This window comes from Mobula hypostoma, chromosome 1, assembly GCF_963921235.1.
Source record: "Mobula hypostoma chromosome 1, sMobHyp1.1, whole genome shotgun sequence".
Lineage (NCBI taxonomy): Eukaryota > Metazoa > Chordata > Chondrichthyes > Myliobatiformes > Myliobatidae > Mobula > Mobula hypostoma.
Window position 1 is genome coordinate 103292021 of NC_086097.1, and position 14739 is coordinate 103306759.

The following is a 14739-nucleotide window of genomic DNA, read 5'->3' on the forward strand; positions in this document are numbered from 1 at the left end:
AGTTTGTGTGAGATGTGCACTCCCTGTGCTACACGTGAGGCTGCTTACCAAGTAAAGGCATCCGTTAGTCTTGCGAGACCATGGATCTGCGCCTGGAAATCTTCACTCTCCAGGGCACAGGTCTGGGCAAGGTTGTATGGAAGACCAGCTGTTGCCCATGCTGCAAGTCTCCCCTCTCCACGACACCAATGTTGTCCAAGGGAAGGGCATTAGGACCCATACAGCTTGGCACCAGTGTCATCGCAGAGCAATGTGTGATTAAGTGCTCAAGGACTTGCTCAAGGACTCAACATGTTCCCTCGGCTGGGGCTTGAACTCATGACCTTCAGGTCGCTAGCCCAATGCCTTAACCACTTGGCCACATGCCCACACAACCAAGTAAAGTGCCCATGGTATTACAGGAAAGTTACTAACATGGTTAGAGCATTGGTTGATTGGTAAGAGCAGCGAGTGGGAATATTATCTGGTTGGCTGCCAGTGACTAGTGGTGTTTCCCAGGGGTTGGTGTTGGGAGTGCTTCTTTTTATGCTGTGTATAAATGATTTACAATGTAGATGTTGGAAGTCTAAAGCAATACCCACAAAATAGTCATAGTCATATTTTATTGATCCCAGGGGAAATTGGTTTTTGTTACAGTTGCACCATAAATAATTAAATAGTAATAAATCCATAAATAGTTAAATAGTTATATGTAAATTATGCCAGGAAATAAGTCCAGGACCAGCCTATTGGCTCAGGGTGTCTGACCCCCCCCCCCCCGCCACCAAAGGAGGAGTTGTAAAGTTTGATGGCCACAGGCAGGAATGACTTCATATGACGCTCTGTGTTGCATCTCAGTGGAATGAGTCTCTGGCTGAATGTACTCCTGTGCCCAACCAGTACATTATGTAGTGGATGGGAGACATTGTCCAAGATGGCATGCAACTTGGACAGCATCCTCTTTTCAGACACCACCGTCAGAGAGTCCAGTTCCCTCCCCACAACATCACTGGCCTTACGTATGAGTTTGTTGATTCTGCTTGGTGTCTGCCACCCTCAGCCTGCTGCCCCAGCACACAAGAGCAAACATGACCACCACAGACTCGTAGAACATCCTCAGCATCGTCCGGCAGATGTTAAAGGACCTCAGTCTCCTCAGTAAATAGAGATGGCTCTGACCCTTCTTGTCGACAGCCTCAGTGTTCTTTGACCAGTCCGGTTTATTGTCAATTCGTATCCCCAGGTAGTTGTAATCCTCCACCATGTCCACACTGACCCCCTGGATGGAAACAGGGGTCGCCAGTACCTTAGCTCTCCTCAAGTCTACCACCAGCTCCTTAGTCTGGAGCTGGAGGTAGACCTGAGGAGAGTTAAGGTACTGAAATACTGGAGGAACAGGAAAATACAGGCCATGCAGCATCTATGGAAAAGAGTAAACAGTTGACATTTCGGGCTAAGACCCTTCTTCAGGACAAGAAAGGAAAATGAGAAGTCAGAGTAAGAAGATGGGGGGAGGAAGAAGTACAAGGTAGCAGATGATAGGTAAACTGGGAGTGGGGGAGGGGTGAAGAAGAGAACTGGGCAGTTAATTGGAGGAAGAGATAAAGGACTGGAGAAGGTAATCTGATGAGAGAGGACAGAAGATCATGGAAGATAAGGGAGAGGTGATGGGCAGGTAAGATGGTAAAGTGAGAGAGGGAAATAGGAGTGGGGATCGGGCAATTACTGTAAGTTCAAGAAATAGATGTCCATGCTGTTAGGTTGGAGGCTACCCAGATGGATATAAGGTTTTGCTCCTTCAACCTGAGTGTGGCCTCATTGTGACAGTAGAGTAGGCCATGGACTGACATGTTGGAATGGAAAGTAGAATTGAAATTGGTGGCCACTGGGTGATTCTGCTTTTTGTGGTGGTTGGACCGAAGTTGCTTGATGAAGCGGTCTCCCAATCTCTGTCAGGTCTGATATATAGGAGGCCACACTCAGAGCACTAAAAATCAGGACATCCTGGTAGCCACCCATTTCAAATCTACTTCCCATTCCGACATCTCAGTCCACTGCCATGAGGCCACTCTCAGGTTGGAGCAGCAACACACTATATTCTTTCTGGATGGCATGAACATTGACTTCTTGAACTTTTGGTAATTGTCCCCTATTCACCATTCCCCATTCATGTTGCCCTCTTTCACCTTATTTCCTCACCCCCCCCCCGCCCACTTCCTTTATCTGACTTTTCTTGCTTTCCAATTCTGATTAAGGGGCTCGGCTTGAAACGTCGACTGTTTACTCTTTTCCATTGATGCTGTCTGGCCTTCTGAATTCCTCCTGCATTTCGTGTGTGTTGTTTTTAATTCAAGAATAGATGGGTTATATTGGATGTAATTACATCGATAGAAATCTGGCTCGGGATTCATACGATATAAAGAGAAAAACTGTTGTCGTTCACAGATGGGTCAAGACCTAGTGCACATAAAAAGACGAAAATTGGCAAAAGAACTAAACGTGATATTAAAGAAACTGCTTTTGTTGGGGCCTGGAGTACAGAGGGAGAGGCGAGCTGACGGGTTGGAGAGGAGAGAAGAGGTGGAACTAGTTCGCTTGAGAGGGAGGGAGCCAGTACAACGACGTCACTCGGACGGGGGTGGGCGGAGGGAAAGACGGCGCGGTCACGTGCCAGCCGTCCGGCCGGCCGCGCGCTGCTTGCGCGGGTGATGGCGGCGGTGTTGGAGCTGCTGTTGAGCGGCGAGCTGGCGGCGGCTGAGGCGCTGCTGTGGCTGCAAGTCCAGGTAAAGGAGGCAGGTGGCCTCACGTAGAGACCGCCCTTTACCTTCCTGCCGTCCGGCTGAGTCTGAAAGAGGAGCGGGAGAGAAAAGGGTAGCAGCTGGGCCCCACTTTCCCACTCTCCTTTCCCTACCACCTAGACTTCACCATCTCCCCCCAGAGTCCCGCTGAGGGGTTTCAGTCCGAAACGTCAACTGTACTTTTATGCTGCCTGACCTGCTGAGTTCCAGCATTTTGTGTGTGTTTCCGGCATCTGCAGATTTTCTTTTGTTTGTGGTTTGATTACCCTACTCTTCTACTGGTTTTATCTCTCGCCCCTAAGCTTCTCCTCCCCCGACCGTGGTCCCGCCACCCTAAGATACCCATCGACTCCCTCCCTCCTCATCCACCCTCCTTGTCAGATCTCTCCCTACCCCTCGAATATACATGTACCTTAGGACATGATTGTGGAATGTGCTTTCAAAAAGGCGCCTTCTTCTTGCCTGTCAGCTTCGACATTTACTGAAACTTTTTTATCTTACATTTTAACAGGATGGTGAATTGAGTGACAAGCTTTTGGCATATAATTCCCTGAGGAAAAACTTTGTACCCTTTCTTCTAAATTTTTTAAGAGAACAGACAAACCAGCTGATACCAAATGGGCCACCTACTCCTGGAAAGACGTCCTCTGTCAAGGGGCAGAAACCGGCTCAGGACCGGGATGAGAGCATTCAGCCAGTAAGGATTAGCAATTCGCAGACCTCAAGAGGGACTAAAACACAGTTATTCCCAGACACACCAAATAGTTCCTTTAATTCAAATGCTTCCTTCCAGTCTCCTTTGTCCAGTGGCTCCTCATTTTTCTCGAAGTCCAGTAGTGATGTGAACGGTGCAATTTCCCCCATTAGTCCTCCTGACCTCAGCAATAGTACCCCATTGCGCTATGGAGAGCGACGATTAACTCAAAGAGCCAGCCTTGGGCAATTCATCGTTCAGAGTCCTGAAAACCAGTTTCAGCGACGTGCTAGGAAGAAGAATTTCATAGCTGCTGGTCGCCAAGGAGCCAAGGACTTGGGAAGAAGCCCAACTGACGAGGATGTTGTGCAGTGGAATGCTAACAAGACGCACGTGGAGACTGTCAGCACCCCTTGTCCTGAAGCTCAGCTAAATATACACAACCTGGAAGAGTTTCCACCTGTGGGTGCAACTGCTCTTGGAAGGTAAATGTGCTTTAGTATGAATAACTTAATTCACAGTTCAATTAATATTAGTAGGGCATCTTATTCTTTGAACATGCTTTTTCATTCATCAAAATCATAACTCTTCCACTTTAACATCATTTCCCTGCAAAATCCCTACATCTTTTGATTTCCCTCAAAGTCTAGAAATATCTGTTATGAACAAAGTCAGTGACTGAACCTCAACAGCCCTTCCAGGTTAGAGAATTCACCACCACTTGCGTAAAGAAATTTCTCCTCATTTGAGTCATAGAGTGATTGAGTTATAGAGAGATGCAGTAGGGAAACAGGGACTTTGGCCCAACAAGTCTGTGCTGATCACCAAATAACAATGTACATTAATCCACTTTATTCTCACATCCTCCTCAACTCCCCTCAGATTATTCCACCCATTAAGTGGCAATTTACAGTGGCCAGTTAACTGACCAACCTGTGTGACGTTAGGATATGGGAGAAAACAAGGTATCCACACAGACGGCACTGATCTGGATCAAATGTGGGTCACGAGCTGAGAGGTTGCAGCTCTATAACCTGCAACGCTACTGATGCATGTAGCTAAATGTCTTAAATGGGTCACCGCTTATTCTGAGACCCTCTACTCAGCCAGCTGGGATGCCCTTGTGTTCACCCTGTTAAGGCATGAAAGAATATTATGAGTTACTATGATCTCACTTGCTTCCAAACTCTGGAATGCAGTCCAAGTCTACTCAGTGTCTCATGGTGAACCAGTCCAGTGAATCTTCACTGTGTTCCTTGTATGACAAAAGAGCAAAACTATGTATGATATTCTAGATGCAGCCTCATCAATAATGTATATAATTGTAGTTAGTCTAAAGCACTCATCTTGTATTAAAGGCAGGCATACCATTCCTTCCTGATAATTTACTATGCATGCATTGTGTGCATGGTCACCCAGGTTCCTATCAGCTTCAATGCATGTCAAAATTTTGAACAGCAACTCTGCTTTTCTGTTTTGTGTACTAAAGTGGATAACTTCATATTTATTCACCTGGTATTACATCTGTTGCGTCCTTCCCCATTTACCCAACTTTTCTATTTTCCCTCAAAACCTTTTTGCATTCACACTTGGTTTAGTATCACGAAAAAAACCTGGAAATGTGACATTTAGACTTGGCTAACTTGACAATGGAATCTCTTCACCCTTTTGCTTGAATTGTCAGCTGTGGTCCAGCAATAGCTGTCTTGCCTGTGGGTCAGGAGATTTGGTGCAAGTCCATCCCAGAAACTGGAACAGGAAGGCAAACTGACATTCTACTGCTGCACTGTTGTAGATTCAGTCTTGGATATGGAACCTTTAGAGAACATTGTCTTGCTACTTCATATATCAAGTTCTTCTATGATTTTAATTAAGGTGGTGGACTTCCCCTGATGCCCAAGGGAATACTTACCCATAACCTGATATAATTTAAAAAATCTGGCTCTTGTTTGAAAAATGCATGAGCTCTGACTCTGACATGTTTTGCTGGTGACAAAGTGAGGCAGTGGAGGACTGTAAATGTGGTTCCATTTTTGAAGAATGAGGCAAAGAAAAGCCTGGCATTTACAGACCTACGTTGAGTTTAGGGAAGCTCTTGGTATAAATTCCGAGGATCAGATGCGGTGCCTTGGAAAGGCAGAGACTGACCAGAAATAACCGGCGTGTCTTTGTCAAGGGCAGACTTTGTTTCATCAATTTGAAATTTTTTTACAAAGTACGGTAGATTCTAGTTAATTTGAACATATCAGGACTAGTACATTTTGGCCCAATTAAGTGGCTGCCTCATTTAACTGAAGTTACATGGAAATGGATAAAAAGGTATCAAAGAGACAAATTGCTGTTAAACTGAGTAACAGTTATCTATTTAAATGAACTAGAGCAAATAAGAACACTACCAATGTTAATACAGCACTATAAAACGGTATTAGTTCCATGAACATTGCCTCACTACATTTTTTCCCATATATACTCATATACATATACACACACACACACTGGACCTCTTTGGGGGCTTTTGCTATTGCTTGCCTGGTCGGAGGGGGTTGGTGCTTTTCCTGGAGCAAGTGGTGGGAGAGTTGGGTGGAGGAAGGGCTTTGGGGTTTTGATGTTTCTATCATTCTGTCATTAATTCTTTGGTGTTATGGATGTCTGTGAAGAGTAAGAATTTCAGGTTGTATACTATACACACTCTCTGATATTAAATTGAATCATTTGAACCATTTTCTTACTGTAATTTACAGTTATGTATACAATGTACTGCTGCTGCATAATAACAAATTTCATCATATGCTCATGATGTTAAACTTGTTTCTGATTTTGATGGCTATTGACAGAGGAATTCACCCAGTGTATACTGTTGTGTTCTTTTGATTGAATGTAAGTGAACAAAGTCAGTGCAGACACCCAGTGCAGATAATGAATTGCATTCATACAATGCCTTCAATGGTTGCATTGTCGAGATCTTCATTCTCATTGTAACATTCATGATGATACTCAATACCTTCAAATTCTTGCAACACACATAAAAGTTGCTGGTCATCAGCAACTTTTATGTGTGTTGCTTGAATTTCCAGCATCTGCAGAATTCCTGTTGTTTACCTTCAAATGCTTGAATTTCCAGCATCTGCAGAATTCCTGTTGTTTACCTTCAAATTCTTCGTAGGTTGAAGTAGTGAAAAAATTTCATTTTCACTCTCGACCATTTCTGGTATCACCAAGTCTGAAAACTTGAAACCACAGTGAGCAATCCAGTTCTGAGTTGTATTACTGCTTATTTCTCGTCAACTATCAGTGACAAAGATCACTGCTTTTTGAACACAAACACACACAACTGACACTTAAAAACTGTTCGCTCTAAGCTCAGTGTAGTGTCTAACAGTCACATAAGTGCACGTGACTGACGCTAGTTAGAAACTGTTCAGCAACAATCTCTTGTCCTAATTAAGCGGCATAGTGTCCCAAATAAATGAAGGGAGTCCTGGCTATTTTTTCGTTTGTTTTTGTTCTTTAAGAGTTGTCCAAAAATAAGTGGATGCACCGATTAACTAATGGAATCTACTGTACAGATGTGGTTTACATGAATTCAGTCTCACATGATAGAATGGTTGAAAAGGTTAGAGGCCAATGGATCCAAGGCAATTTGGCAATTGGTTCCAAAAGTGCTTGGCAATAGGAGACAGATGGTGATGTTGGAGAGGAGTTTTTGTGATTGAATGCCTACAACCACCAGGATTGCTACTGGGACCTTTACTATTTGCAGTACATTATACGTAAATGATTTGAATGTGGTTGTAGGTGATATAATCATTTAAGTTTTCAGCTGACATGAAGATTGGTGAATTATAAAGTCATAGTGCGCCACAGCACAGAAACACCTTTCAGCCCATTTAGTCCTTACTGAACTGTTATTCTGCCTGGCCTCATTGACCAGCAACTGCACTGTAGCCCTACATATCCATCCTATCCAAGTGCTTATCCAACCTTTTCTGAAATGCTGCAGTCAAAACTGCATCTACCGCTTCCACTGGCAGTTTGTTCCACACTCTCACCACCCTCTGAGCGAAGAAGTTCCCCTTAAATATTTCACCTTTCACTCTTAACCTATAACTTCTAATCTCACCCAACTTCAGTGGAAAATGCCTATTGCATTTACCCTAACTCTACCCCTATGGGGTGGCGAGCTGTAAGGCTCTCTTCCCTCTGCTAGACTGCAGGTTACCCTTGGGCAAGGTGCTTAGACCACCCCGATCAGGGTCCATGGGAGCAGGTGGTGGATGGTCATATGAGCAGCTGGAGCATAATCACAAGTCCTGCATATGTGACTACTGACGCCAGGCAGGCAATCTCTGAAGAGTATTGATAATGGCTGGGGTCACATATCTTGTAAAGGTACAGCCCAGAAGGAGTCAATGGCAATCCCGTTCTGTAGAAAAACTGCCAAGGACAATCATGGTCATGGAGACCATGATTGCCCCCGCCATACAACTGGGCACATGATGATGATACTCATTGTTTCATACACCTCTGTCAAATATGTCCTCAGTTTCTTGTTGGTAGTCTGGAGGGTAGTCTAGGCTTCACAGTAACATTAATATGTTGGTGAAATAGGCTGAGAAATGGCAGGTGTTTAATTCAGATAAAGGTGATGTTGGGGCATTTTGGAAGTATTAACAAGGCTAAGGTGTACACCATAAATGGTGAGGTCCTAGAGAGTATTGAGGAACAGAAAAACATTATTGTGCACGTCCAGAATACATGTCACAGAGCAGGTAGATAACATGGTCAAGAAGATATGAGATACTGCCCTTTATTAGACTGAGCACTGAATAGAGGAGCAGGGAGGTTACTTCCAACTTTATAAAATATTGGTCAGGTCATTCAAAATGCTTACTACATGCAATTCTAGTTATCACAGAATAGGAAAGATGCCATAGTGCTGGAGAGAATGCAGAGCAGATTTACCAGGGTGTTTTCTGGAATGTGGATTATTCAATTATGGGAAGGGACTAGAGAAGTCTGTTTTCACTGGAGTGGAAGAGGCTAAGAGGGGACAGGAGATGTATAAAATTAGTGTATTGATAGGTTCAATTGCATGAACCTTTTATCTTTATCAGGGAAGAATACAACGAGAAGGAACAGACTTAGGATAAGAGATTTAGAGGAGATCTGAGGGAGGCCTTTTTCACTCAGCAAGTGGTGGATACCTTGACTACGCTGCTGGAGAGAGTGGGGAAGGCAACGTCATTAATGGTGTTTAAGAAGTTTCTAGATGAGCACTTGAATCTCTTTGTCATAAGCTGTGGGCCAAGTGCTGAAAGATGGGATGGGGGGCTAAATGGACTGTTTCAATGCTGTATGTCTCTTGGGTTAGTACAAAGATAAGCTCTCTTGTCATTGCTATTTTTGCTATTTCTTTGTAGAAATTAGGTGGTATATTCCCTGCATTACAGTGGTATTCAGATTTTTAAAAGCATTTTATTGGCTGTAAAAAAATACTGTGTGTGTTAAATAAATGCAAGGTATAGTCGTAGAGTGGTGCAGCACAGAAACAGGCCCCTCATCCCAACATGTCCACGGTGGCCAAATGTCTATCCAGCTTTGTTCCACCTGCTTACATTTGGCTAATATATTTCTGAACCTTTCCTATCCATGCACATGTTTATTTCAACATTGTAATTGTACTCGCCTGTACCACTTCCTCTAGCAGCTTGTTCCATATACCCACCACCCTCTGGAGAAACTACCCCCTCAGCTCCCCTTTAAATCTTTCTCCTTAAGACCACCATAAAGTTGTACCTTTTGCTTTTAGACTACCCTGGGAAAAGGACGGTGGCTGTCCAGATTATCTATGCCCCTCATGATTTCATAAGCCTCTATAAGGATAGCTGTCTATCTCCGTTACTCACAGGAAAACAGCCCAAGCCCATATAGTCTGTTCAAATTAAAGCCCTCTGAGGCTGGCAACATCATTGTAAATCTTATCTGGACCCTCTCTAGCTTATTAATATTCCTCCAGAACTGCTCCTAATTCTCCACTTGGGGTCTTACTAACATTTTGTACAGTTTTAACTTGACATTTGATTTAAAAAAAAAATTTTTTAAATATAATTTTTATTGAGTTTTCAAAATGATTGCATAGAATGATAATATCTACCCTCCCCCCCCTTAACCTTTCCCCCCGATATACACCCCTACCTGAAAAAAAAAAGAAAAGAAAAAGAAAGAAGAAAGAAGAACTGCCTGGATATTGGAAAGTTTCCACATGCTCCATGGGATTCAAAATAAATTTAGTATATTTATTTATTACTTTCCCCGAGGGACCAACATCTTTATCATCGGAGCAACTAAATATGCCATCCTATCTTTTGTAAATATGGGTGCCAAATATTCAAAAATGTATCATATTTATTTCTTAAATTTTTTTTTAAATTTTATTTTTATTTGGATAAGGAATTCACAATTATCATGTACTTTTTTCACACACATAATTTTAAGTAATTTTTTCGAGTGGAATACAACTAGAAATTTCAATATTCCAGCGATATTGCCAATGCAATTTTTATAAATTCTTTCTGATATTTATTCAGTTTAAGTTTTGGTTTTATCCCTTCAATATCACCTAATAGAAATAATACAGGGTTATATGGAAGTTGAGTTCCAGTAATTTGTTCCAATAAAACTCTTAAATTTATCCAAAAAGGTTGAATTTTAGAACAAGACCAAGTAGAATGTAAGAAAGTATCAATTTCTTGATTACACCGAAAGCATTGATCAGATAAATTTGAATTTAATCTATTTATTTTTTGCGGCGTAATATACAATTGGTGTAAAAAATTATATTGTACTAATCTACGTCGTATGTTTATTGTATTTGTCATACTGTCAAGACACAGTCTTGACCAATTTGTTTCATCAATTTTAATATTCAGATCTGTTTCCCATTTTTGTTTTGACTTGTGGATTCCTTGTTTAATTGTCTGTTTTTGAATCAAATTATACATAAAAGAAATAAATTTTTAAATTTTTCCTTTTTGAATTAAAATTTCAATTTCATTAGATTTTGGCAAAAACATTGTTTGAGACAGTTTGTCTTTTAAATAAGCCCTTAATTGAAGGTAACAAAAGAAAGTGTTATTTGATATTTTATATTTATTCATTAATTGTTCAAATGACATCAATGATTGTTCAGTGAAGGCAAGCATGCCACTTGCCTTCATCTTTCTGCCTACTTGTATCGCCACTTTCAATGAACAATGTTCCAATATTTTAGACATTTTTCTCTTCTTTAAAGAGAAAATTTGTTGGTCAATAATCATTTGTATTGCATTCATTTCCGTAGAACAAAACCATCAAGAAGAATTAACCCTACTCCAGTCAGTGTAGAGCGGTTGCAATCCAGACCCAAGAAGTGTTTCACTTCCACTCCTTTGAGTCAACCATTGTCCACTACGTACTCCAAAAGAGCTACTTTCGAAGCATTCAGAGCTGGACCAGAGCGATTTGGCCCTCTCATACCTTCTAGTAACTTGCAGGAAGAACGGGAAATGTTGAAAATTGAAAGGTATTAAACTTACTAAACCTCTGGGGCAAATGTCTTTCTTGTTTAACACATTTGTATTTTCTATTTTCATCTTTCAGTTTTTTGACAGTCTTAATGGTGCATAGGTGGAAATCAAGTATTTCATACTGGACTCTGATTTACCATTGTTTTCCAAAAATCAACAATGACGGTATTTACTGTATTTGATGGACCCCATGACTAAATTTCAGTTTTGTGTGTCTGGATCCCTTAAAGGGTGCATGAAGTTTCTTGGTTTGTTATCTTTGTGAGAATTCCAAGTGGCTTTAAATATGCAGACCATATCATTATCTGAATATTGTAATCATGCTGCATACCGCAGACACTTGATTTACAGGGTACAACTTGAGTGCAATGTTATCTAAATCTGGTTTGCTTGCTGTTAAGGATTGAGGTATCCAGTTGCCGGGACGAATATGGCTGCAGCAACTCTCAAGAAGCTTGACATTGTTCAGGGCAAAATGAGCTTCCTGATTGGTGTCCCTACAGCCACCTTAAACATGTACTTCCTCTGTCACTGATCTGCTTTAGCTCCACTGTGTGTTCTCTGCAGAATGGATGGCAGCAACTTGCCAAAGCTTCAGTTGTAGCACCTCACAAATGTGAGCTTTCCTGTTAAAATGACAAGGCACATTTGGCACATGCACTCAGTAGCTATTTTATTCAGTACAGTGGTGGATTCAGGTGTGGTCTTCTGTTGCTGTAGCCCATCTGCTTCAAGGCTTGATGTGTTGTGCATTCAGAGATGTTCCTCTGCCCATTACTGTTGTAACATGTGATGTGTGAAAACCCAAGGAGATTAGCAGTTTCTCTGATACTGAGATACTCTGGCACTAACAATCATTCCATGGTCAAAGTCACTTAGATCACATTTCTTGCTCATTTATTGATTGGTCTGAACAACTGAATGTCTTGACCTTATCTGCATGTTTCTATGCATTGAGTTGCTGCCACATGATTGTTTGATTAGATATTTGTATTAATGTACCTGATAAAGTGGCCACTGGGTCTGTAAGTTCTCTCCAAATCAGGTACCAGTGTACCTCACTTTTGCCATTGTGGGGTTAGGATTCCCTATTTGTTTTTAGAAATATCTTCACAGTGATTGCAGTGATTCAAAAGTTGACTCAAACTGTTTGCAGTAGTAGATGGTGAATGAATGGCCTTTTTACAACAATAACAATATCCCAGGAATTTTAAAAAATCACTTCCAGGGTTAAAAGAATTTGAAAGGTAGATAATTATTTCCTTGGGATCTTGAGGTGGGCAAATGGATTTGAGGTACAGGTCATCAGCAAACCCACTGAATGATAAAAAAGTTTTGAGGAGAGGAATGATCTACTGTTTCTAATTTTTGAAACAAGCATTGTTATTACATTCAGGATAGAGGGTGAATTGATAATTTTCCTGTTTTCCAAACTATTTACCTTGTGTATTTATATATAAATACTTAGAAATATATTAATATTTGCAGTGTTTATTTTGTACTTTATAGTAATTTTATGTCTTTGCACTGTACTGGTGCTACAAAACACCGAATTCCACATCATGTAAGACAGTGATAGATAATAAATCTGATTCTGATACTTAAGTATGACCCTGTAGAGATTTATTTTGCAATCAGTTTACTTTTGGCAAACAACTTTTTTAGATTATTTAGAAATACAGCATAATAACAGGCCCTTCCGGTCCAACGAGCCTGTGCCCCCAATTACATCTATGTGATCAATTAACCTTCTAACCCTAATCTTTGGAGTATGGGAGAAAGCAGAGCACCCAGAGGAATCCCTGGTGGTGACAGGGAGAAAGTATGAGCTTATTACGGACATTGGTGGGAATTCAACCCAGGCCTCTGGAGTTCTAATAACATTATGCTAGCTGCTATGCATTTTACCCTCCAGATTATACTGGATTTCCATTATTATGTCTACACAGTGGTATACTGAAATGTTTTTTTTACTTTGCTATGTTTTTGTAACAAACGTGCATGCAAATAGGAATTTTATCATAACACTTCAACGTGGAATAGTGACCTGTATATTTCTATTCAATAGATGCTTGTTGTGAAAGACCTTCATTTAGTTTATTATACAACTGAAATGTTAATATTACAAACTATTACCAGTTCAGGAGATAATTTGTCTTTGTCAGACTCTGAAAAGCTATCCTGTCCCTTGGGTCTTTACCTACGCATGACAGATAGTTTCCTTTCAGGTCCCTCTCCAATTCTTTCTTAAAGGTTACCAGTGAATCTCTCAATTTCCTTTTCAGGGGACCTATTGCAATTGACTCCAGATCACAGCAACTAGCTGCATTACAAAAATAATACTCATCTTGCCTTTTTTTCCTCCTACCCTTACCATTCTATTAAGTATTATCCTAAATATGTATTCACACCATAGTCTAGATTTTTTTTCTTAATTATTTTAGGAAGAACCCTTTGATTATTGTCATGGACAGCTGGTGTTCAGTTAATAATACCATAAAACATAGGAGCAGGATTAGGCCTTTTGCTCATCGAGTCTGCTCCGCCATTCAATCATGACTGATCCTCTTTTTTCCTCTCCTCAGACCCACTGCCTGGCCTTTTCCCCATAACCTTTGATGCTGTGCCAATCAAGAACTTATTAAGCTCTGTCTTAAATACACCCAATGGCCTGGCCTTCACAGCTGCTTGTGGTAACGAATTCCACAAATTCACCACCTTTTGCTATAGAAATTTCTCCGCATTTCTGTTTTAAGTGGACACCCCTCTATCCTGAGGCTGTGCTCTCTTTTCCCAGATTCTCCACCATGGGAAACATCCTTTCCATATCAACTCTGTCTAGGCCTTTCAACATGCGAAAGGTTTCAGTGAGATCCCCCTTATACTTCTAAATTCCAGCAAGTACTGACCCAGAGTCATCAAATGTTCCTTGCGTTTTTGTCCCCTTTATATTTGTCCCTTTCATTCCCAGAATTGTCTTTGTGAACCTCCTCTGAACCCTGTCCAATACCAGCTCATCTTTTCTTAGATGATGGGCCCAAAACTGTTCACAATACTCTAGGTGAGGCCTCACCAGCCTTATAAAGCCTCAGCATCACATCCCTGCTCTTGTATTTTAGACCTCTTGAAATGAAAGCTAACATTACATTTGGCTTCCGTACCACTGGTTCTACCTGCAAGTTAATCTTTAGGGTGTTCTGCTCAAGGTCTCCCAAGACCCTTTGCATCTGAGATTTTGGATTCTCTCCCATTTTAGAAAATTATATGCACATTTATTTCTACTACCGAAGTGCATGACGATGTATTTTTCACCATTGTATTTCATTTGCCACTTTCTTGCCCATTCTGCTAATCTGTTTAAGTCTTTCTGCAGCCTTCCTGTTTCATCAACACTACCTGACACTCCACCAATCTTTGTATCATGTGCAAGCTTGGCGGCAAAGCCATCTATTCCATCATCTAAATCATTGAGACACAGCGTAAAAAGAAGCGACCCCAACACCGACCCCAACAGGACACCACTGGTCTCTGGCAGTCAACCAGAAAAGTATCCTTTTATTTCCACTCTCTGCCTCCTACCAATCAGCCAATGCTCTAACCATGTCAATAACTTTCCTGTCATACCATGGGCTCTTAACTTGGTTAGCAGCCTCATATGTGGCACCTTGTCAAAGGCCTTCTGAAAGTCCACATATACAATATG

At 41.3% G+C, this 14739-nt stretch overlaps 1 protein-coding gene across 2 annotated transcripts in view; it reads left to right on the forward strand.

The window, feature by feature from the left end:
- The first annotated feature begins 2641 nt into the window (after positions 1–2641).
- Positions 2642–14739, forward strand: part of cdan1 (codanin 1) — a 183580-nt gene continuing 171482 nt past the window's right edge. For both annotated transcript variants that reach the window (XM_063054209.1, XM_063054219.1), the window contains exons 1-3: positions 2642–2762; positions 3289–3956; positions 10811–11032. In XM_063054209.1, the coding sequence (XP_062910279.1) occupies positions 2688–2762; positions 3289–3956; positions 10811–11032 (965 nt within the window). In that variant the 5' untranslated portion in view covers positions 2642–2687. The remainder of the gene's footprint in view (positions 2763–3288; positions 3957–10810; positions 11033–14739) is intronic.